Source organism: Chamaea fasciata, unplaced genomic scaffold, assembly GCF_029207755.1.
Source record: "Chamaea fasciata isolate MVZ Bird 193981 ecotype frontalis unplaced genomic scaffold, bChaFas1.0.hap1 SCAF_23, whole genome shotgun sequence".
Classification (NCBI taxonomy): domain Eukaryota; kingdom Metazoa; phylum Chordata; class Aves; order Passeriformes; family Sylviidae; genus Chamaea; species Chamaea fasciata.
This window is the reverse complement of record NW_027094108.1, coordinates 2,558,274-2,581,892: the sequence shown is the minus strand read 5'-3', so window position 1 is coordinate 2,581,892 and position 23,619 is coordinate 2,558,274. Positions and strand designations below refer to the sequence as shown.

The following is a 23,619-nucleotide window of genomic DNA, read 5'->3' as shown; positions in this document are numbered from 1 at the left end:
TTAAGACAGATCAAACCAGAAAAGGACATGTAATATTTGTTCCACATTTTCAGTAGTTTTAATTAAAATTATAAATTAAAAAAAAACCCAAACAACAAAACCACAACACATATAGGCTTTCCTTCCAAATCCTTATATTTTATCAGTGCACAGAATCATTTCTTAACACCAGCAAACCCAGAGAGACTACAGTGACAATACGAAACAATCAGGGAGCGCCAAGAAAATCTATGTCCCAAAAAAACCTGCCAAAGTTTAAAGGGACAGGTTGCCCTTCTGCAAACTATCACCAGCCAGTCCCTCATGAAGAAGTTAGTAAGAGCAAATAATTATGAAAGGCTAGGAGATTAAGGCTGAACAGAGAGAGAATTTGCCAAAGGAGGTTTGAACTGAAAACACTTCAAAATACATTCCCAGAGGATGAACATTGTCCCTTCCATTAAACACTGCTGGCAAGGGCAGCGGCTTGGAAGCTGATGGAGTTATGTAATTAAGCAGTGATTAAAGCGTAGCAGTTAAAAAAAGCTGTTTTCCCGTTCGGGAAGCGCTTGAACTGCCCTTCCGAGGAGGACCTGGCCGTTCCCAGCCCGTTGGATGCCTCCTCCTGCTGCCGCGATGCCGAAATTGCACCTCGCTGCTGCGGGACGAACCGAGATCCCCAAGGCCCTGCAAGGGGTTTTGTACCTGGATTTCATGGACATCAACAGCACAGAACACTGCGCTGAGAGGACAGGAGCCGTCTCGTTTTTATCTGGCCTAGGAAAAGTCTGAAATTAGGGCTTTACTTTCTTGGAAACTGAGATGCGGCACCCTGAGGGTTGTTTATTTCCTGCATGTGAAGCAAACACACCCTTAATAACAGACAAAGGGTGTGAATATGTCCAACTATTAGTAGCATCACCTTTCCTCTGCATTTCAAGAGTTATTATGGCAAAAAATCCAAAGCTAATAAACTTGAAGAATTTAATTAAATTTAAAATGCCAGAACATCAGGCAGAGCCTTTATAGCAGCAGCTTTGCAGGGAGCAAGGGCTCAAGGTTAAGGTGCGTCACCTTTGGCTCAGCAAGGTGCACTCACAGGACTGGACACAATGCCATTATTTATATAAATGTGTGTGCTGCAATGAAATAACCTTCCCTCGTGGCTTCCTCAAAAAGGCACTGCAAGAATCTCTTTTATAACTTTCCCTATGATTTGCCTTTACCTCCACGAATATTCAGAAAGATCTGACAAGCAGATCTCGTCTACCCTGACAAGCACAGAGATAAATTTTTACTCGAAGTGAACAAAAACGTCAGCCTGGACCTTCACCCACTGAGTTTCCCTGGTGTGATACAAGATCCTGGCAGCTCCTGCGGGGGTGTTGCACACTCACCTTACCACAGATGTCATTTATAGCCACATGCACAAAGATGGAAGCCTCTTCTATGCCTTCCAGGTACACGTGTCTGTAGCCTGAAACAGAGGGAGCAGAGCTGGCACAGGGTTGGGACAGGTCACAGGAGGAGCAGCTGGAGACTTTCCTTTTGTGAGCAGCACTAGAGATGAAGCAGGATTCTCCCAGCTCCTCCTCGCAGTGAGGATCCAGGCTCGAGCATCACCTTGCCACACACTCAGGTACCTGAGCCACGCCACTGGCAAACTTCACCCCCATTTTTTTGTCATGATTTCATAAAACAGCCTGTCCTGTTTCATCCAGGGCCTGTTATTGCTGCTGTCATCCATGATTTAAACTTGGCCATATTCTCTCCTTTAGACTTTCAGTCCATTGTTAAGACTGTAAACCTTTCATCCAAGGTCAGTTTACTGAGACTGGATTGTTTTTTTTTAATCTTAAACACAACCTTTTTTCTTTACTTTGAAAGGAAAGAAAAATACACAGACAAGAAGCTTTAATGTGAAAGAAGGCTGAATTGAAAACAGAAAGAGGAAACTGTCAGAAAATGGCATTTATTAACCTGGATCCCATCATTAGAATAGGTAACTTTCTGTTCTGTGTTAAACTACTACTCATAGTCATAAAACCAAGCAAAACTCTAGAGTTTTTCCAAAAACTGGTGTGAAGAAAGAGAGGAAAAAGCACTAAAGGAGTAAAGATATTGTAGAGCAGCCTTCCAAACCTTCAGTATTTACCCACTCTGCTTAATAATCTTACCTATTTTTTCAAAATCTAGTCCCAAAAGTCTAGAGTTAATTGATTTAGTCTTCATCACCATATCAGTCGGCAGCTGACTAAGGCAGAGAACTCAGGGCCCAAACTCCAGCCTCTTGTTCTAACTAGAAATTTCTGCAGCAGCTACATTAATTTCCATTTTTCACAGGCAAAATCCCGGCCCACGGATTTGAGAAGTCCCCTTTCTCTCACCTGGCATCATACTGCTGAAGGCTATTGTCCTCTGCCCGATGAAATCCCTCCCGATGGGGTCGTGGTCCCACACGAGGAACCGGATCAGGGCAATCTCTGGCATGTGCACGGTGAACACCAACGTCTCCTCCCACATGGGGTTAAAACCTTGCAAAGGGGGGAATCCGCCTTTAGGTATCTCGTTCACAAGAAACAAGAGGTCTGCCTACACAAGGAATGCCTCAGCTGCAGTATCGTTCTAGTTTTCCTGACAGATTGATCGTCGATCTTGGAAAATCCAGTACTCCCACAAGGAGAAGCACAAGGATTTGCAAGGAACAGAGTTGGGTCTTACCCAAATTTGGCCCTGCTTCCAGCAGGGGTTTGGCCAACTTGCCTTTTGACCTCTGCAAGCTCAAAATACCCTTCTCTCTCACATAATGAGAAAACAAATGTCTTGTTTCACACAAAGACCTTCAGCATATTTACACCAACTCAGCCAAAAAAGTCAAAATCCAAGTCTAATTAACATTAAAAATGCTGAAATCCAATTTTCAGTGCTTTGTTATAATAGGTATCAAATCTTATCTATTCCTATTCTTATGAAAAAAACTTGCCTGAAAGAGGATGTTTCAACCATAAAAAAACTAAATCCCAGATAATCTTACCATTATCATCAACTACTCTGGTTTGTTCTTTGAAGCAATCCACAGGTAAGCCTATAACTTCTACTTCAACAAACGGATCTATGATCTGAAAAACAAAAAAGCAACGAATATTGAAAAGGAAGAGTGACAAAGATGAAGCCCAAGCAAATGGCTTTTACAGTATGGGCACTGTACATGAATGTCTGGGTAATTATAGGTCCTGAACTATATGGAGTGGATTATTAAATTGATAAGATCTCTCTCCCTTTTTTCTGCTTCTCCTGGAAATACTGTGTCGGCAGTTGGAGGAAAACCATCAAACCACTGCTGTGATGGTTAAAAGTGAAGAAAACCACCTGAAGAGGTAGGATGTTCATGACCTATTTATTCATGCTCTGTGTCACCTGACAAGCAACTGCAGGATGTGAAATCCTCATCCTTAGCCCAGCCAGTATGGAAATAAACCTTGTGCATCACAAAATAGCAATCACCAGCTGTCCCATACCTCTCCTCTGTCTCCCAGCATGGAATCACGGGGTTTGGGAAGTTGTTGACCACTGATAATTCTTAGAACCAGTTGTTTCTTCAATTGGCCAGGCAGTGGGTCTTCAGAATTTGGATTAAAGACACCTGTAAGAATGAAGAGTCCCACAACGTGAAAGTGCAAAATGATTTTAATTACCAATATCTCCTGGCATCAGAAATGCACCTTTAAACAATCTGTAACAAGGCCCCACACTCAATCCTGTCGTGCAACCAGTGACCCGCTGGTTTTGCTGCTTTTCCTTACCTTGACACATGCAGTTTGGTTTGAGGACATAGCCACAGTTCCCATTGGCACTAAATTTGGCCCGGTTCAGTTGCAGCATTCTCCCCTCTGACTGGTAGTTTAGTGCAACTATTAAAAAAAAAGAAATCAGATTCAAATTTGACTTCTTAGATGCAAAAATCAGGTATCTTATGGAAAATTTTTCTGTTATTTTACAGCTTCAGGGAGAGAAGCTCTCCAGAAGAGCTGAACTCTGAAGCCCTCTTGCATTTGAGAAGTCCATTTATTTCCATTTACCAGACAACTCCATGCATGTAAGACACATGTTCAAGGTAACCAGTCCAGGGACAGTGACAGGGAGGACTCAATGGTCAGCAAAGCTGAGAACTCACAGTGTCCTAAGGGGTGATTCCAGCGCTCCTATTAAAACATCCCTCCCAAAACAGAAGGAAAAATAAATAAGTTTCCTTTCTGCTCACCAAGTTGGCAGCCAGCATTCCAGAAAGGCTGGGGGTTGTAGTTGCTGGAGTCCACTCGGTAGGAGGAGGGGTAGATGCGGGACAACTGGTGCTGGTTGAAACGTAGGTACTGTGCTGGCTTTTGCTGCAGGATCTGGTGGGCTTTGGTTTCACTGAAAGATGAAACCTGCCAGCTGGAAGAGACTGCAGAGGAGATTAGAGGTAATCTCCTTATTCATTTATTTATTATCTAGATAAAGCTTTCAAAAGTACATAGCTCGAGTCCCTTTTAACTATCAAGCATCATTTCAGTGCATGCCACTCAGAGGGAACTGTTTTCCTTAAATTACAGCAGATACTGTGCTTGTTGGAGCGGTTATGCTTGGGAAATTGAAGCTGAATATGATGATGACCTGAATCTTCATTAAGAAGTCTTCTTTTAATGAAAAGGTATGTAAGAACATAAACCTTTCCATTTCTTTGCGTAGCAATTATTTTCGCCAAACTTTTAGTTCAACTTACTTTCAGTTTCAACATCATGGATGCCAACAGACTTGGTGTATTTCACCAGGTCAGACAGGGCCCTGGACAGCTTCATTGTCTTCTTCTGTCGGTTTACCCTGGAAAGACACAACAAATTAACTTCACACTAATTAAGGGGTAAATGTATTGTTCACATTTAAAAATAAATCAGGGTAAAGAAATATTTGAGACAATAAGAGCCCAAAATGCGTAGAAGGTCCACTGTGCTTTGTTAATTAGTCCAAACACCACCAAGAGATCATTCTGGTGATTTTGTGGCAGACATTGGATCTCCTCACAACCCTGTTACTTCCTTGCAGCCACCAACAAACTGGCATCTGGACCAGAGGCAAACCTATTTAGTGGTTGTATTTATGCAGGCATATTTTGGCAAGAAAGCTTGTTAACAAACCTGCTGTAGTGTACAGAGCTCCTGGCTAAATTCCCCTGAGAATCCGAATCGTCTTCACCCTCTTCCAGACTTGATGCCTTTTTCAATTTGCTTCCTTTTTTCTGTGCCAGAAGGAAATAAAACCATAATGTCATAACTGTGTGATCAAAAGTTTGAGCAGCTGGCTACAATTCTGCTTTGTTATGCCAATGAGTGTGTTACTTAGAGAAAATGGAAAATGACAGCTTTCGTAACACTCAGCTCTGCAGCAAAATTTGCACATGGGGAAAACTCAGCCCAAGGTCTGAGCCTTGTTATAAAGAAAGCCCAAATCCTCAGATAAAAGGTGTAAATTAATTTCTGTGGTTCTCAGTTAGATCTTGGACGCCCTCACACCTTCATGTAAATTGAATCTGTGTCGTTATGCACAATGATAAGCAGCTCCCCAGCCTGTCTGTTCAGTAACAGCCTCAGAGCCAGGTGCTGCAGATGTTGCAGTTATGAAATTCCTCTCCACTGCGTGCAAAAATAAAAAAAACCCCTCCAAGAATCCAAGATGTGGTGCAGACCTCACCTTTCCAGGGGCTCACCTTGCGTTTGGAAAAGCTGCCCATGAGTGACCGGCTGTGCCTTTTGCTGGCACTGAATTCTTCCCCGGATTCTGCATCATCCTCAAGTTTACTCTGAAGCAACCAAAGAGAGAACACAGGAGCTCAGAGTGCTCAGTCTCTGGGTATCAGCAGGGGTTTTTAGCACTGACTATTCTGGGTAACACCTCTGCTAAAGGGTTTGTCAAGCCTTGGCCTCGTAGTGCCTCTCACAAGAATTCTCTGATACGTGGTGTAAAGAACTGGGTTTAAAGTACATCCAAAACTCACCCCAAGAGTGTTTTGGGAAGCTGATTTTTAGTTCTCATCCCTAGTTTAGTTTTGATCCCTGGTTATTACACCTGCTTATTATTGGCAGATCTCCACTGTCTTTCATTTGTGTGAAATGATCTTCCCAAACTTTTTGTGGCTTATTACAAAGTCTAAAATGAAAATGCCTCGACTTCATGGAGTGTAGTCTGTGGGCTGAGTACCTTTTTATAAATCAGAATTATTATACAATTAAAATATATTGAAAATGCATAGAACATAGAGAACTGAGGAGCAGAGAGAGCCCAACTTTCATAAGCAGTTTTTATAATGGAAAATCAAATTCTTTCTGTTGAAAAGTCATTTCAGAGTACATTTCATGCTCCAATTGCTGTATGAGCAAGATAAGTAGTTTGTGTATCTGACAGTGATGTTCACCTGGCATCATCATTAACTGCACGAACTCAGCTATGAAGCTGAAGTTAATAATAAATGATATATTTAGTAAACTAATGGAACGCAAGTACAATTAAACATAAATTCACCTTCTTACTATCAGACTTCAGCCCAGCCTTTCCTGTGGACGGTAGAGTGGAAACCGTAAAATTGTTTGGATCTTCACAGTCACGGATTTTGGATTCTTTTATCAGTGAGTCAAGTTTTTTCTTTGCTATATTCTCCACTCTTTTCCTGTTAGCAGATGCCTGCAAACAAATCATTAAATCGTTAAACAAGGCAGTGATGAAAACAGCATCATGTGAGTCCCATGCCATGTCCAGGCCAACCCTGCAGCTACAATAGGTGCAAGATCTATTGGGTGGAATGGGTGGGAGATGCTTTAGAATCCTCTTTTCAGCAGATCAAAGGCAAAACGCAAGAGAGCTCCTGTTCTCTGCTCTGTGTTCACCATGGCCCGTGTAGGGAAGTGGGGAAATAAAATTAAAATTAAAAATCAAGAGTTTTCTTTCTCACTCAGGTCTTTTAAGGGGTGACAGATTGTGTTCTCTCTGTGGGCCTCAAGAATTCCCAGTTACATTTGTCATGAAACAAGCTCTGATTTTCTGAACTCCTCTAAAAATTCATTTTGGAAAGCAAACCAGGTGTAGCAAATCCCAGATTTAAAGCATCAGTAAACCTCAGCAAAGTGAACTGTTAACAACAAAGACAGGGCCGTAAAATATTGAAAAGTGATATGCTAACATGTAATAACTTCCAAAAAGCAAAGAAATTATTTTTCTCTTTTGGTAGTCTTATTGAAAAAGAAGTTTCTCTTTTAGATGAAAAGGATCAGGTCCATAACACAAAACGAGGAAATAGCCTGAGGGGGAGAGGACTGAGAATGAAACTCTCTCCAAGGCAATTTGGTTTATGTCGTTAAATGGTTTTGCTGTGTTTTGTATTGTTTCTGCAAGGCGCAGTGGAACCTGCCAGAAGATTAATGTGACAAAAAATAGAACTTTTAAAAAGGATGAAGAAATAAGGGATTTTCAGATTGAAGCCAGCAGCGATTTTCCTTACAGTAAAAATCAACCAAGCCCAGCATTCCGCAAAACAAAGTCATGCTCTGCAAAATGACCACAATTTGACCTAAGTAGAATATTTTCTTTTCTTTTTCTTGCATTTTAGGGGAAGCACACTGTGATGCACGGAGAATCATGAGATATTACTCTTTAAAATTCTAAACTTGAAACATAACCCCTAGAACGGGTGCTGCTTCCTCTGCACTTTTGTCAATCTGCCCCCAGGAAGGTTTAGAACCTGAACCACTCGTGATGAATCCCAAAGATCGGACCACACCCACAATCCAGGGAACTCCTGCAAGGTTTCCTCTCGCTGGGATGGGAAGCCTTGACAGAAATTTACAATCAAACGGGCACTTACATCTCCATTCATTAGTTTACAGTCATCATCGATCTCATCAGCACTGTCCTCGTCAGAAACTTCTCCTTCCTCTGCATCATCGCTGATGTTGGCTGGAAGTTTCTTGCCCTAGAAGATAAATTTATTACAGAGGCAGGGGTACGTGCAGCTCTTGATATGACATCCTAAAAAAACCCAAAATTATTCAAAGCATGTCCTTTCCACGTTCTTACTGACCGAGAAGACATTTGTTCTGAACCTTAAGTAGCAGTTTCCTAAAATCTGCTCTTTGTGAAATGATTTAAGTTGGGGTACAGTGATAACCAGGCAGAAACCATCACCATCACAAACGAGAGGAGGGAAAGGACACATGAAGCAGGTGTCTTACCTTAACCAGGATCTTCCCTTTAAGACTTGCTGGTGAAGGGAGCTTTGTGGAGTCATCGTTGTGCACAGAAGACAGATCCAGTTTGTCTCCCAGGATTTCTGTAAGATACTGAGCCATCTTCTTCTGCTGCACGATGCTGCAGTGGTTCTCAATTGACAGGATCACAGGGTACCTGCAGAGACCAGCAAGTATCAGCTGCAGATTTGTCTTTTACTGCATGAAGATTTTCCCACTCACAACAGAGCAGTGCCATACAGATAAACCTGCAGACAAAGCCTTTTCTACAAAGACAGCAACGTTGTTTCTAGTTTTAGTCTTGCTGCTCTCATTTATTGTTGATGAACAAGGAACAACAATGCCTTGTTGGTTGAAGATAAGATCTGTGGAACATCTATTCCAGTGTGGTCAGTGCAATGTAAAACCACACTGAAGATGGATTTCTCTTTAGAGATGATGCTTTTTTTAAGATCAGCACAACAGCCAACCTATAAGAGTTTTGCAGGACTGAACTATCAGGGATTCATTAATTAAAAATCAATTATTTCTATCGTGACATCTGGCCTTCATTAGCCCCTCATCAGGAAAATAAATCTTTCAGCCAAACCGGGACCAAACTTGCCCAGCTGATGATGTGGTCCCAGTTACCCTTTTTTCCAAAGGTTTAAAAAACTGAACAATTTCAGAAGCCTTGCTGTTGATTTGTTTACCATGACTTCAGGCAAACTGCAAAAAATCTCGGGCTCCCAAGAAGTTTACCTGGTCTGAAAATTCAGTGCAAGTTTAGCTCTATTTGTAAAGGCAGATGGACTGCTTTGGGGGAGCTACTGGAAAATTTTTACAGCGATAAAGTAATTTCTATTTAAAAAGAAACAAAGGTTGGCACACACATTTTGACTGTGTGTGGAGGAGGAGAGCAGTAACTGCCATATGAAACTTCCCATGAATAATACTGATTTTCTGAACAATGTACCTGCAGGGAAAATAACCTCTTTCTGATGAACACTCTGCTTTGTCCACAACTGGGCTCCTGTCTCTTTGGATTCTTTATTCCCTGGCTTGTTTCCTATCCCTGGAGCACCCAGGTGTAGCCTTGGCAGCACCAGAGTGCACATCCAGAGAGACAAAGTGGTTCAACTGTCAGCCCTTCACTAAAAACCTGTTGTTCCTCAGGTGCTGTTCAAGCTCAATAAAGCCAGCTCCACACCTCTGTGCAGAATGTTCCTACTCAGCTTTGCCTTGGGGCGTTTCTTTCTGAAGGATTTCCCTCCAGAAAGCAACCCCAAATTCTGTCTGGAATTCAGCAGCAGGTCGGATCTTTACTCCCTGGACAAGGATGCCAGGGAACATTCCCATTCGTAGCCCTGAGACTCAAAGGTTGGCAGGCTGGATACATACTCATTCTTGATAAAGGCATATTTGTTGATAGTTTCAATCACATCTTTGAAGAGGATTTTGGAAGTCAAGGTGTATCCATGGTGGACAATTGGTTCCCCGTCCGGCCCGTCCCAGCAGTCAACTGCAGGACAGAAACAAGGACACCCATCAGAGCAGGAACACCTGGGCCACCATCTGTGGGAGACCATAAAACCCTGAAATTCCCTTCAGCAGCTCAGCCAGCCGTGTCCCCAAAGCAGGGCACAGGTTCATTCCCACCCTGCATCTCCCTCCTCAATGTGCTGAACACCCTTCCTGGGAAGGAGCTTCCTGGCCTTGACCTCGTGCTGGGAACCAGGTGACTGTTCCCACTGTTTGAGAAAGCCCCAAGCAAAGAAATTCTTTTAACAAGTGCTGAGGAGTTTATGACAGGGAGAGAGACGACAGCATTGCTTTCATTGTGCTCCTGCTGAGCCTGAGAAGTTCTCAGCCAAGCTGCTCACAGCACAGGCCAAACCAAGACCTGGTCATCCCTAGCCCACCCTGGATTTTGCCTGACTTTATACTCGTCTATTATCATATTTCCATGAAATGTTTTACTCCTCTGAAGCACCCAATGGCACATCCACAATCCAACCTGAGCAAACCATATTTGCCTTCTGAAAAACTGTGAAAAGATTTTGATGGTCAGAACATTAAGGATGATTAAGAAGCAGGCAATGTCTCAGAAAGGCAGCACAAGCATCACAGGGGATTGCACAAAAAGGCTTCCTGGTCACTGCAGAGGCTGTCACCATTTCACAGAATTCTTCCCTGTGCAGAAATATCCACTTTCCTCTTAGGTGTGGCAGGAACTCTGCCGTATTTGCCAGTCTGGTTGTCACACACTTGGCTAGGCAGGACAAGCACCACCGTCTCCTGCCCCACATCAGCATCCTCTCCACAACAGGAGTTGTGCAATTCTTTTCCTCCCTACCAACACCACCACTCCTCAAATGTCTTATTTCCACACTCAAGAAAATTTGTCCATTCTATCACAACATTACTTTGTTGTTTTTGTTTTTTACTAAAGGAAGACACCATTTCCCCAGGCTTTCTCCTCTCCCCAGTTATCGTGTCTTCTGCAGAAGTCACAAATCTTTCTTCAGAGAGGAGAAACAAGATTACAGAGCCCACTGACAGCTCCTGTTTACTCTTTACCTTCCACGCAGCGACAGCCAGACTGTAGCACCCATGCATACATGTCCACCCTGGACTGGGACATCAGCTGATCTCCCATGAGGTAGGTGTTGTGTGAAGAGGTAATGAAGTAGTGACTCAGAGGGTAGCTCATGTCCTGGTTCACGTGGTAATGTTCTGGGTTGAAAATGTCCCCCGATGGACTCCGCATGTAATTGGTGAAACCTGTCAACAAACAACACCGTAAATAGTGCAGTCTCATCCTTTTGGTTGCCATGACTTTCCTAAAAGCAACCCTAAAATTCATCCCTATGTTCACCAGCACATTTCAAATTAGAGAAATAGCACCACTCCACCCAAATTGCCACTATGACCAAGTGCAATTATTGCTTTCCTCATTGCTTTGTACATTTTCCTGCTCTGCCTTTCCTGAGGGAAAAAAAATATTTATTTAATCCAAACCTCTTAGGCTTGTAACTCGTGTCAAAAGATTCTGCTCAGACATTGAGTCACACAGCATATAAAAGCCTCCAGAGATCTGCAGTCGTATCCTGGAGTTGCTCCTCAGTGAAATCTTGTAAGATCTACAGTTTTTGATGGCTCAAGAGGAGATACTCTCCTCTCCTCTTTCAGTGTTTTCCCAAAAGTCCCAGAATAATGACAGTACACATTGGCTTGTACATGCTACACTCTCTAATTTGGGTATGACACCACAAACCTGCCTGAGGAGTGGGGAGCTCTGCAGTACTGCACTAATGTCACTTCAGAGATTAAAGTTCACTCCAGACTTGACACGAATATCAATTATCTGTGGGGCTTTCAGTGATGCCACCAGAAGAATTTATTTTCTGGAGTAGTGGGATGCTTGTGAATCCTGCAGACATCATCACCTGGGCTCTCTGTGTATTGCAATCACTACTCTTGTTCAGAAGCAAAGTTTTAGCAAGTTATGATTTTATCTTTGTGTGAAATTGCTGCTTTCAGACCTCCAGCACACATTTGTGCACATATCACAGACACTTTCACAATTCGGACTGACATGGAACACTGTAACTTCCACTTCAAATCTCCCTCAAAGGTTTTTCTTTCACCACCAAGGAAAGATTCAGATTCCCATTCACACCATGGTGTTGCTGACAGCATTGATGCCTTTGGTCAGTGGGTTTCTGCTTCAGGGCTTCTAATTCTCCTGACATTTCACTCAATCCGTAAATTAATGTGCCTGTGTAAAAATCCTGCCAAACTTCCAAAGGTCTTAACGCTGTGACAAGATAAAATGTCACCTTTATGATGGCTCTTCTCGGCTCTACATTTTGTGTTGATGAAAGTTTTTTTATTAAAGGAAAAGGGCAGATAAACACAAATAGCAGCCAAAAAACTTTTTGAACAATACACTGGGACACAGTGCCGGGAAATTCAACTCAGCCCGGCTGAATATTGAAGTCTCTTGGAGCACACACCATGATCAATGAGCAAATCAGTGATGGAGCCAGGGTGAAAACAAAAGATGAACCAAGGCAGAGCAGCCGCCGTGGAAAATGGATAGAGCACAGAGTGTGTCAGCAAACACACAGCCAACCACTCGTGGCAGGTAATCAGTTCTTCCTGCAAACCAATCAGCTGCTGCCAGATTAATTCCACCCAGCACTGGGAGGGCAGCTGCTGCGACACCACCATTGTTTGCTTTAAGCTCTTGTTAAAATATGATGTCACGATGGTTGTAACGAGTTCACACTAACTGGATTCATCAGTCCTACAAGGAATAAAATCAGGAATGAAGGAAGGTCCTGCCAGCGGTGTGTCCCACAGGACTGCAGCGCTCACACTCAGGGAAGGTGCGCTGGCGCGGTGTCACTGATCAGCAGACAAAGGTAAAGGTTTCTTTGCAAGGCTGTGAATGAGCCCATTGTCACAGGCCAGCCCAAGGTGCTCTGTGACAAAAGCCACCACAGCTGAGGACAAAGGCAGCACAGGCACATGAATGAATACGAAAGGACAAAGAACACTGTTCTGTTATTTCACTACCCTTGAAGTGCAGCCAAGTGTGGGCAGGATGCTCCTGACTGGGCTGTACCAATTTGGGGAATAAACAGGCACCTTCAGCTTCCATGGCTGTTGCATTTCAGTCCCCCGGGCAAAACTGGACTTGTTCTCTGGGAGACAGGAGACATCTGAAGTCTCAACTCCACAGGAAGACGAGAGGAATAACTCCTCTGTGTGTGCACACACGCGTTCACACATGATGCACATGCAGACGCAGATTTATGCCCCGCAGTGTGTCCCTGTCAGCTCCTCTGTCACCTCTGTTTGGATGTTACCAGAAATCTCCTGCATTAATTAAGCTCTGGATTAGGTCTGTTCTGTTCTGCTGCACTTCCAGCAAGTTACTGGAGGGGTTAAGCTCACAAAGCTTTTTCCAATTGTCTCCAAAGGACCTCAGCTTCTGCTTCCCCCTGATCAGGAGCTCTGTAGCAGACACCAGCAGAATGTCACCATGCTGGACTCTTTCTTATCCTAACCCATGAAGTCTCTAATGTTTTATCATCCATTCTGAGGCAAAGCAATTGTATAGAATTTTTAAAAATTGTTTTTCTCTATGGAAACTTACAATAGTTTGAAAAGCCTGCTCTTACTTTTGCAGGTATGAGGAAGGCAAGATAATGACCTAGCTTATTCATTATTTATGTGACTGCAAATGCCTGTAAAGACCAGAAAATGAAAAGAATGTCATCTGCTCCCTCACTGGCATTAGCATAAGCTTTAAAATAAATTGAAAATTTAGTCTGGAAGTAGAACAGACCTTGACCCATCCTAAGCAACCACCTTACACACTGTACCAGAAACTACCCACTTCTTCCTGCAGGAAACCAAACAACTTCTGTTCTGCCACTTTTCAGGATGACAACACACCCACAGAAATGGACAAGACTGATTTTCTAAAGGTCCAAGAACTTTTGCACAGAACCAAATTCCTGAGGAATGTACTCCCATCTCGGAGTCAGTAAAATCTGCCTGAAAATTTACTGTTTAGGGGAAAGGACTCACAGGCAGCCCCCAAAATAACAGCTAGCAGCCTGGTGGTACAGCACTGATTTATTTAGAGAGAAGGTTTCAGCAGCAAAGGTCAGGAAGGCAGGACCAATTTCATCTATCATCCCACTCAGACATTTACTCTGGATCACATCACTCTTCTTATATTAAGACTTAAATGATTTCCAAAAATACCTGCAGGAATGATGCAACTAAATTCAACTGTATTTTCCAAAAGCACAAATAGAGACACCTCCAGTTCCAGCTGACTTGCAATAACTGCTGCTTCATCGTGATATGTACCTTTCAAAACTCTTCCAAAGAAAGCTGATTTCCCTTTAGATTCCTCAGTAAATGGTAGATATTAAAAAAAAAAAAAAAAGGCAAAAAGACTGGAAACGTACTCTATACAACATGACAAATTTCTACAGCTATATATTCTGCAAGCAGCAGCAATATTCTCCTGAGCATTGAGACAGTTCCCTTTTCCCCACAAAAGCTGCACCAGCCAGCTTACCATCAATTCCCAGGGCTCCCTCCTTCTTGTTCTCCGGGCATGGCTCAAACTTGCTGATGATTTCCAGGCAATGTTCTTTAGTCACATTTGTCATCTGTAAAAGCAGAAAAATGCAGTGTTAACTATTAATCACAGCTTCTCCGAGCTCTCTCCTCTGTCTCCAGTCCAACAACTGGGCAGATTATCCATAGTGGGGCTCGGGATTTCCAGTTCCCCAGTGGGATTCTCACTCCTGTCAATCAGTGTCAGGTCAGATCAGAAGGGGAGCGCTCTGTGAAAAGTTTCTGTGCTATTGGCAGCTGCCTGATGGCAGAGTTCTGCTTTGTAGGTCAGATCTGTTGTTAGGCACCACAGAGCATCCAAACAGAACGAGCTTTGTCACAAACCAATGGGATTTCTTCTCTTGTAGGATTAGGGGATTAGTTTGTATTATCAAAGGTTTTTTTTAACTTTAAAATAAAACAAGAAAATGGCTCATCTTTATGCAGCAGACAGAAAAATCTGTTAGTAGCAGGGAAACAGAGAAACGGGACATAATGTTCTCAGGAAATCTGATAACTTCAAGGTTGCTTTGCATTCTCAACTGAAAAAGAAAAGAGTACAAAGGGAAATATTTGTCTGTAAATGTTGTCATTTGTGAAACCAGGGCCAGTACTGTTGAGCTGTAACTTTTTTTACATAACGCAATGTTTTAGTAACTTAATTTTAACACAATTAATACTCCTACTATTAACTGTTGATGCATTCTCTATTATCCTGATATTATTTAACATTCCCGTCCTGAGTGGTCCAGCAAATCCTTTCTATTGGGTGCTGTACATGCCATGAAAACACAGCCCTTGTCATCAGAGTGCAATAAAGTGACCACCAATTTGACAGAATCTTTGCCTGGGGGAAAATGGAACCACCAGCACATCCGCTACAAGATCAATGCCTTTTCTGGGGGTAATTTAAACCCTAATAAATAAAAGTAAGACAAAACCCTCTGACTCTGGATTTGAACGTCGATGATACTGGGTTCAAAAGATAAAGCCCAGGAACACCAGGTTTTCCTGGAATGGAGTAAAGATGTTTTCCCTGTCCATGTTGTATGAGAAAGGCTGGCAAGGGAGAGAAGCCCCCCAGGCAGGATTTGGCCATGGCAGTAATTAGCTGAGTTGATTTGTGTCCTGTGGTGAGTGTTCATCTTCCCCTCACCATCTGGAAGATCAATTGACCAATGAAATGGAAACACTCGCCACTTATCTAAGAAGATAACTGCCAGAGAGGTGGATTTTTTATTCATTCCTTTCATGGACAATGGCTGAAACTCATGGACATTTGTGACTCATGGCATGAAGTTTCAGAGGAGACCATGAGAGGAAAAGGGCAAAGATACGTCAAAGCATTTGTTCCTGCAGCACTGGAGTTAAATCCCTCAGAGAAAATTTCTCATGTACTACAATGTGTTTCAAAAACTCTCCCATACATTAATCATCCTCTCAACTGCTCTTTGAAAGATAATCTTCCGGTTTACACACTGAGATAGTGTGACACAGTAATTCAGAGTTTCATCATGGGCTGTGCACTAGGTCACAAGCAGAGCCAGGAACATCAGCTTTGCTCCAAGGTACTGAACGCTGGGAACAGACAGATGCTGATGGGATTGCTCAAGGGGAACACATGGAAAAAGAAAGCAATTCTAGAGATTATATTTAGGGGCACACCAAAAGAGCCTACAGGGGAAAAAAAAAAAAGGTAGTGAGAGCAAGAAGATTCAAGAAATAGTCCTGCCAGCCTACAGATGAAAATCAAGAGACATCTGTCTGTTTTTCACGTGCACAGCACTGAAGTCCCCACCCCTTTTAAAAGGGAATTCATTCCCAATGGCAAGCAGGAAGGCATGCAGCTGGAATTCTGCTCCTGGCTTGGGCCTACCTTCTGTTCAGTCTCCAAGAAGCGTTTCAGGTCGTCTGTGTCCAGGTAGTCCTTGTGGTTGCTGTAGGTGAGCATCAGCAGGTACAGATCGCGCCGCGTCGACATCATCTTGTAGAAGGCACAGAACTCCTCGAAGTCCAGCGTGCCCTGGTTGTCATCTGTGTCAGCCTCCTGCAGCACACAGCAACGAGACAGTCAGGAACCCAACTGCCTGCACCAATTTTAAATAAACAAACCCCTGCATGAGCAGGAAGCACCGGAATTAAATGCAGGTTGAAGCTGCCTGACGTGGCTGCTGGAACCGACTGATCAGCCTTGTCACAGGAATCCTCTGCACAGCTTTGAACCTGTCCCATGGATACATCAGTGCAGGAGCCAAAAAACAACTTTAAAGGTTTTAACTGTTCCACAGGGAGCCCTGCTGAAGGATTTCTTCTGTCTGTGGCAGTCAAGTAAAGACAAGGTACCCTCCAACCACATGCCCATGTCTGGCAGAATTACCCACTCACATCCTCAGAAGATCATTGGAACCCAAGTCATCTTGAAATTAATTTTATATCCAGGATTTGAGAGGATATCTGTTAAATCTACGGCCATAAATTAATAAGATCTGGAAGAATACTAATTTTGCGAGTAAAGAAAAAAATCATTGGGGATTTCACATAAAGGCTTGCTGGTCCCTGCAGGGACTTTGTGATAACAAAAGCTACCATCTCCATTGTTGCTCACTAAATTGGGCCAAGGTCAGCAGAATGCAATGTCAAACAAACAGCTCTTAGCAGTGCAAAAATCTGATACAGATACAGAAGTTTGCATGCTGGATATTTTACTATTACCAGCTATCATAGGATATTGCATACTTTATAATATTTGTTAGAGAGAACGTGATAGGAGGAGGAAACATGACTGAGTTTCTGATCAAAAACGTAGAGCAAAAGAGCAGTCCTGGTGCTGTGTGTTTTCACGTTATGTAACACCAGAAGGTAGCTGGTGTGTTGCCTTTTTCTGTGCTTAACAATTCATCTGTGATGTGTTTCTAGAGCTCTTTCCAGTTTACCAAATGGACTGTGTAGTATATCTCAGCAGAGTGGAAACAAACCAGCTGCTGGAGTATTTGCAATCTCTCTTACTGGGTTTTGTGTTAAATCCTTGCTTTTTCAGGAAAAAAACAATCTTACCTTAAACATTTGCTTGACTTTCTGTCGGGGTAGGTTGACATTCAGTTTGTGCATGAGCTGGAGCACTTCACTAATACTCAGACTGCCATCCCCATTTTTATCTGCCTCATCAAATGTCTGCTTCAACCACATTGAACAGGAGTTAAGGAACAGCAGGGAGTATTGAAGGATGTTACTGAACATCACGGATATATGATTTTTTTTTCACATTAGGAGACACTACAAATGAGACTGGGAATGAAAGGTCAAGCTAATATCTAACTCTCCTCATGTTAGTGCAGTAACAGCTTCTAGACTTGCTGCGCTCAACATGCCACATGTGCCCTGTGCCTATTTGACAACACAGAAGAAAAACTTCTGAGTGGATCTCAGTGTTACATCCTGGTTTTACAGTGGGAGTGAGATTGAGGAATACACCTCTGTGTTTTTCAGTCCACTGCAGTCACTCATCGTGAAATCTTGCCCAGAACAATCCTCTTCAGGAACTCTGTCTCTGGAAACAGGGAATACAATGGGAACTGCTTTGAAGCTCTGAGCTTACTTGTAGCAAAGCAAATACTGTAAGGAATCCTGAGCTTATCCACAGCTCTCCAGTGCTGGGAGAGCTCCCAGGCAGCACAGGAAGGATATTGGTCTCTGGTCCTTTGGCGTTTGGAGAGGCTGTCCTCGTCACTGATCCCTGCCATCAGGTACTTCAGCCCTGTGATCCAGGTCCGTGCCTCCTCGGCACTGGAGGACACCAGGTCCAGGGACTCCATGTGGTCCCCGTAGTAGATGCTGAAGCAGCAGTTGGGATCGAAGCTGCCATCGGCATAGCGCTGGAAGATCTCCGACTGCTTCCCCTCACACACCTCCTGGATGGAGTCGATGGAAACTGCAGTGACAGGAGTGCAGCTCATTAATGGCCGTGAGCATGCCCTGGGCTGGGCAGGTGCATTCATCCCACAGAGAAATCCCAGAGAGGGAGAGCCCAAACCTCACACTGCAAGGCCCCAGTTCACACAGGGGTTGCCTCTGACTCATTTACAGCACACTCCACCCCTGCAACCTGCACAGCCAACAGCAGCAACCTCAACTTCATGAATTACCCATCATAAAATCGTTTCCTGCCCTTTAAAGTCAAGCACAACCCCTCCCATTGAGCCAGACCCTCCATTCTCGTTTCTTTACAAGAGGACAATGCCCCAGGAGGGGTCAGAGGGGAAGCTCTGTGGCTGACACTCACTTTTGGCTTTCTCATTCTTCCGAGAGGGTCTCCAGCGAATGCACGACCTGTGGTCATCCAAGTAGTAGAAACGGACCAGCCCCTTGGAGCCACCACGGAGTTTGATCATCTGGGTGCCAGCTTGCATGGAGCTCATACATCTTTCCACTGAGGAGAGCAATGAAGAGAGAGCAGAGAGTCACACCTTGCTCCCTTTGGAATCGTCCTTACGGGAAGAAAACACATCCAGATGCTACCAAGTGAACGGTTCAAGTCAAAGGACAAGGTTTCCTGTCTGATATACCTGATACCCCTGATAAGAGGTCAGGTATTATGATCAAAAAGGTAGAAAGATTCTTGGTGACTGTGGACTTACCTCTAAATGTGGAAGTTTTCATTCCCATATAAATTTTTATGAAATGTGCATATGTTGGCACCAGCGCAAGGTATGTACCTTGCTCAAGACCACCTCAAATCTGAGCTCCTACAACATGTGAACCTTGTGCTGGACACAGGATGAAATTTCACCTGGAAAATGGAATCCTGGGCCAGCAAGGTCCCACTGCTTCTATGGATCAAGTCACTGATCCTATAGATCTGCTTAGCAAGACCCTCACAGATATTTCATCTTCCAAATCCCCCAAACCCCCGTTTCCTAGCAGGAGGCGTCTCACCTGTGTTGCACTTTGCCTCTGGGTCTCAGGACCTGTTCCATTCCTGTGGGTTTGGCAGCATCCCAAACACTGCAGGCAGTGGCCTTAGAAGCCACGAGGGTTGGGAGAAGCTCCCTCCGAGGGTCTGCTCTGCCTCTGCAGGGATCCTGCCCTTTCCTGGGGAGCTGCTGCCAAACCAGGGCTCTGGCACTGGGAGCCCCTGGGAGCCAGGTTGGGGCCTTGTTCTGAAATCCAGCTGCTGCAAGGACTAAGCTCAACAACTTCAATCCAACTGTGAGCGGCTGGCTCTGTCCCAGGAATAAATGCAGACTCACATTTTCTGCCAAGTCTCCCATTTATTTCCCCTGATGACAGAGCAGAGCCTGTGACCTGATTTTCCTCCGACTTTCTGCCTGATCTGTTAAAGTAAAATTAAAACTATTACCATGTTCAGCATTTTTTTTCCCAGACCTAGAGATGAGGAGTGAAAATTGCTTTTGAGATTCTGGATTGAAGAATGAAAATTAACACGTGCAATACACATTCTATTTTAGAAATAAATGCAAGCAGATTCTGAGGTCAGGTGTGTTTTATCAATCTTCTGCCATCAAGATTAAAGATGAAACAGTGTCCAAATGAAAACACTGACTCCATGTGTTCCAAAATGCACCAACACCAACACAGCTCTTTGAGGTGAATCAAGTCCATCTCTCAGGCAAAAGCAAAAGCAAGGTAAGTAAAAAGAAATGGGAAAAAACTTTGATGTCCCTGTGCCTTAGAGCTCATGTTCAGAAAAAGTCTATTAATTTACTCTGGAAAAGGTTCAGCAAAATAGATTCATTTGAAAGCAGACCGATATAGTAAAAGGAAATTTTAATTTAAAGGCCCAGTTCTGTGGAGTTCATTGTCCATGTTAATTAAATATTCATGGAGAGAAGATGTGGAACTGAGAGCAAGATAATCTCTCGTGTAACATTTTACTCCTTAAAGCTGGACCCCTGGCTTCAGTCACAGATGCCTTTAGAGAAAATCTATATTCAGCAGGAATCAGGCATAAAGGCAAGTGCTGTGCCAGAAACATCACTGGAATCCACTGCAACATCAGATCCAAACTCAGCCCAACCCTCTCACAGACACTCAAATTTCAATATCTGCTTTCATTCCAATTCAGAAGAAGATAAATATTTCTCAGATTTACTGAGATAAGAATTATGGGAAGCTTGAACTTATTTTAATTTCACAAGGTTTATAGGGTTTTTGGGAAAAAAAAATTCAGTCAAAATTGCTAATAAAAGAATTTCTCTGAACATTAATCACGCACACTTCAAATCACATTAAATTTCCCACCTCCTCTTTGGGAATTATAACAGTAAATAATCTTATTGGAAGAAATGAGAAGAGTAGGAATGGGAACAGTATCAAAGATCACACCTGTTACAAAGCAGAACATAATGAAGAAGCACCAAAATAAAACTAGTCTTTTTGCAACACACATTTACTTTGCTTTTTGCACGAAGTAGGAATATGTTCCCTGCTGCTAACATTTTAATGAGCACCCTTGGATTGTTTTTTCAATGCTGCTGTTTATTTTGTTGAAGGATTTCTCACCCAAAGCCACCCTGAGCACCTCACAGCTGCCTGCTGAAATTCCAGCTCATCTGGACCGAGCTTGGGTGGTCTGTGACCAGCCCCAGTATTTCAGTGTTGCCATCTTTTTGGGGCTGGTGACACAGGGAAAGGAGGGCACAAGAAATCTCTTCCTTCCTGTGTCAGAGCAGCTGCTTTTCTGGATCCTGGCAGTGCAGTGGGAAGGAAAACCCCAAAGGGAATGCAGAGGTGTTTGCTGGGGGCTCCAGGCAAGGGCCAGGAGATGGAGCAGGGAAACCTCCACACCTGTCCCTGTGTGTGGCACTCACACACATTCCCTGGGACTGCAAGCTTAGGGCACTACAGAGACTGGAAGGAAAAAAAAAAAAGAAATCCTAGTGGTACTTGTATCAAACAGAAAATTATATGGTTTTTTCTGAAGTCTTTCACAGCATGTAAGTGAAATGGGCACACTGCTGAGAGGTAGAACTGCTTCTCCTTGCCATTGTTCAGATTCCTTCTTTAAGGATTCATTTCTATACTTCAAGTGAAAATCCCCCAGTCTTGCAATCAATCAGGTTTTCGAAGAAATGGCTCTTAACTATCTTCAATTAAGGCTGAATTACAGCTTTTCTGTTTTGCACTTCATTAGTTCCTTTTTTTTCCAGAATTCAGCTTATGTTCAGCTCTCTTCTGATCTAACGAGTTGCCTCAATTTGCATCTGGACAAAAAAATCGTGGAGAGAAGATGGATCTCTGTACTGCAGCACAGAGCTGTGCCAGAGCAAAGCAGGGAATAGAAACATGGAACACCCAGTTCCACACTGGACTGATGCAGCAAAAAGACTCACAGGGACTTTTCATGCTTCTTAATAACATTTATATTTACTATATGAAGTGTGAAAGTACCAATAAATAGCAAAACTACACAAACCATAAACCCTACAATTTGTCCTGAAACGAAGGGGAAAAAAGGAGACCAATTTCATGCCTATTGTTAGAAAGATGTTCTAGTGTCTGCAAATTAATTATTTATGGTTCAGTGGCATTATTGTCTTTTAGGAGTCTCTGAGTTTGATATAAATGTGTGAAGGAGTGGGAGTATTTTAGCATGTGGGGATGAAGATAAGTCAGGAGATTGAGTCATTGAATATTTTTGTACATGGACCAGCTTTGTCAAAAGATTCACGTCCCTGGGTTTGAGGCAGCCCCAGGTGGTGTCACACACCTTTGCCCCAGCCAGGCTCAGGGACAGTGAGCAGGGAGCACCAAACCCCTCTGCTGAGTTCTGCCGCATGAACAGATCCTGGAGGAATGAATCCCAACTCAGTGCCTCCCAACAACCACCCTCCCAAACAACATCAGGAGAGGAAAACAGATTTCAGCGGCTTATTTCTCTCCAGGGCCTCCAGAAGATGTTTGTGAGCCCAGAGAAACCCCCCCAGTACACGTGCACCAGAAGGGCAAGTTGTTCCCTTAAAATATCACCAAACCAAAACAGCTTTCCCACACACAAACAGAGGACTCCCACACTTGTCACACATCCAGCACTGCCAATCCATTGAAGACATAATGACTGCCCCATTTTTTGAAGTCTCACTGGAAATGGTTTCACAGCTATAAGTGGCTCATCAATACATAAACCAAAGAGCTGACTGGCTCCAACTATTCCTGCCAGGAATATCACTTTCCTTCCAGACAGGAGGCATCAAATCTTTTTTAAAAATCAATATATCAATGTAATGATATAAAATATGTAATACATCCAAATAAATAATATATCCAGCAGAGCGTGTTGGGAATTCTGTCCAGAAGCTATTTTGCCAATCCTGCTTCTGAACTGTGTGTGAGGCTCACTCACATCACTGGATCCAGTTAAAAACCAGATCACATCCAAACTCATTAATCTTCATTTGTTTCGTTTTGCATCCCTCCAGCCTAATGAACAGGTCCCTCTCACCTTTTAAACCAACCAACTTATTCCTAGCACGGCTTTCTCCCCCTTGTTGGCTTTCAGTGGCTCAAGCTCCACTGAAGTCTGGGACTCTCTACTGTTCTGCTCATTGGCCAAAAAAATCTGGAAGTGTCTTTGAAAAAGAACATTTCTCTGTAATTCTGCCAGCAATGGTTGGGACAGTGTTTACTGTGTACAAGAGATGATGGAAGACTGAATCCATCCTTGAAGTACACAACCGCTAAAAAATGAGGTGTTAATGGGAGAAGAGATGCTCTTGATCCTACGGAAATTAGGGCCTTGATTCGAGGCCTGGCTGTCAGCTCTCCATCCCTCCATCAGCCACCTTCATCCAGGGAAATGCAGAAGCAGAGTTGGATGGTGTTTCTCGACCTCTGCAAAAATTCCCAGTACTTTCTAAGCTATCTGTATGTCCAACTTTCTTGCTAAAAAACATCTTTGATGGATGAAGCTGACAGAGAAACAGAACAAAAAAGTGCTCCAAGGGTGGTTCTGGTCAAGGCTGCAGGTTTCCTCACTGGACACGCAGAAGCGGCTCAAGAAGATTGTTACTAAAGTGCTTTTACTAGAACATCTGTTTTCTCTGGCCATCTCTAATTAGATTTGCTGGGTTTATTAGCTATTTAAACAAAAGGCTGCTGTGAGCACCCAAAGGGGATTCTTCTCACAGAGCCAGTGAAGCTTGAGAGTTTTGTGTATCAGTATTCAGAAAACAACCTCTAAAGAGTCCTGTGGCCTAGTGTGGATGAAGACAGCAGAGATACTTCC

The 23,619-nt window shown here is 43.3% G+C and overlaps 1 protein-coding gene across 1 annotated transcript in view; it reads right to left on the bottom strand.

The window, feature by feature from the left end:
• Positions 1-23,619, bottom strand: part of PLCH2 (phospholipase C eta 2) — a 65,200-nt gene that overhangs the window by 10,550 nt on the left and 31,031 nt on the right. The window contains exons 2-20 of the mRNA XM_066203065.1: positions 18,658-18,804; positions 18,063-18,306; positions 17,433-17,562; positions 16,255-16,425; positions 14,338-14,431; positions 10,812-11,015; positions 9,633-9,753; positions 8,238-8,409; positions 7,871-7,978; positions 6,535-6,693; positions 5,723-5,815; positions 5,154-5,254; positions 4,742-4,839; positions 4,241-4,423; positions 3,783-3,890; positions 3,498-3,622; positions 3,014-3,098; positions 2,367-2,513; positions 1,377-1,456 (exon numbers count right to left, since the gene is read on the bottom strand). Of these exons, the coding sequence (XP_066059162.1) occupies positions 1,377-1,456; positions 2,367-2,513; positions 3,014-3,098; positions 3,498-3,622; positions 3,783-3,890; positions 4,241-4,423; positions 4,742-4,839; positions 5,154-5,254; positions 5,723-5,815; positions 6,535-6,693; positions 7,871-7,978; positions 8,238-8,409; positions 9,633-9,753; positions 10,812-11,015; positions 14,338-14,431; positions 16,255-16,425; positions 17,433-17,562; positions 18,063-18,306; positions 18,658-18,804 (2,570 nt within the window). The remainder of the gene's footprint in view (positions 1-1,376; positions 1,457-2,366; positions 2,514-3,013; positions 3,099-3,497; positions 3,623-3,782; positions 3,891-4,240; positions 4,424-4,741; positions 4,840-5,153; positions 5,255-5,722; positions 5,816-6,534; positions 6,694-7,870; positions 7,979-8,237; positions 8,410-9,632; positions 9,754-10,811; positions 11,016-14,337; positions 14,432-16,254; positions 16,426-17,432; positions 17,563-18,062; positions 18,307-18,657; positions 18,805-23,619) is intronic.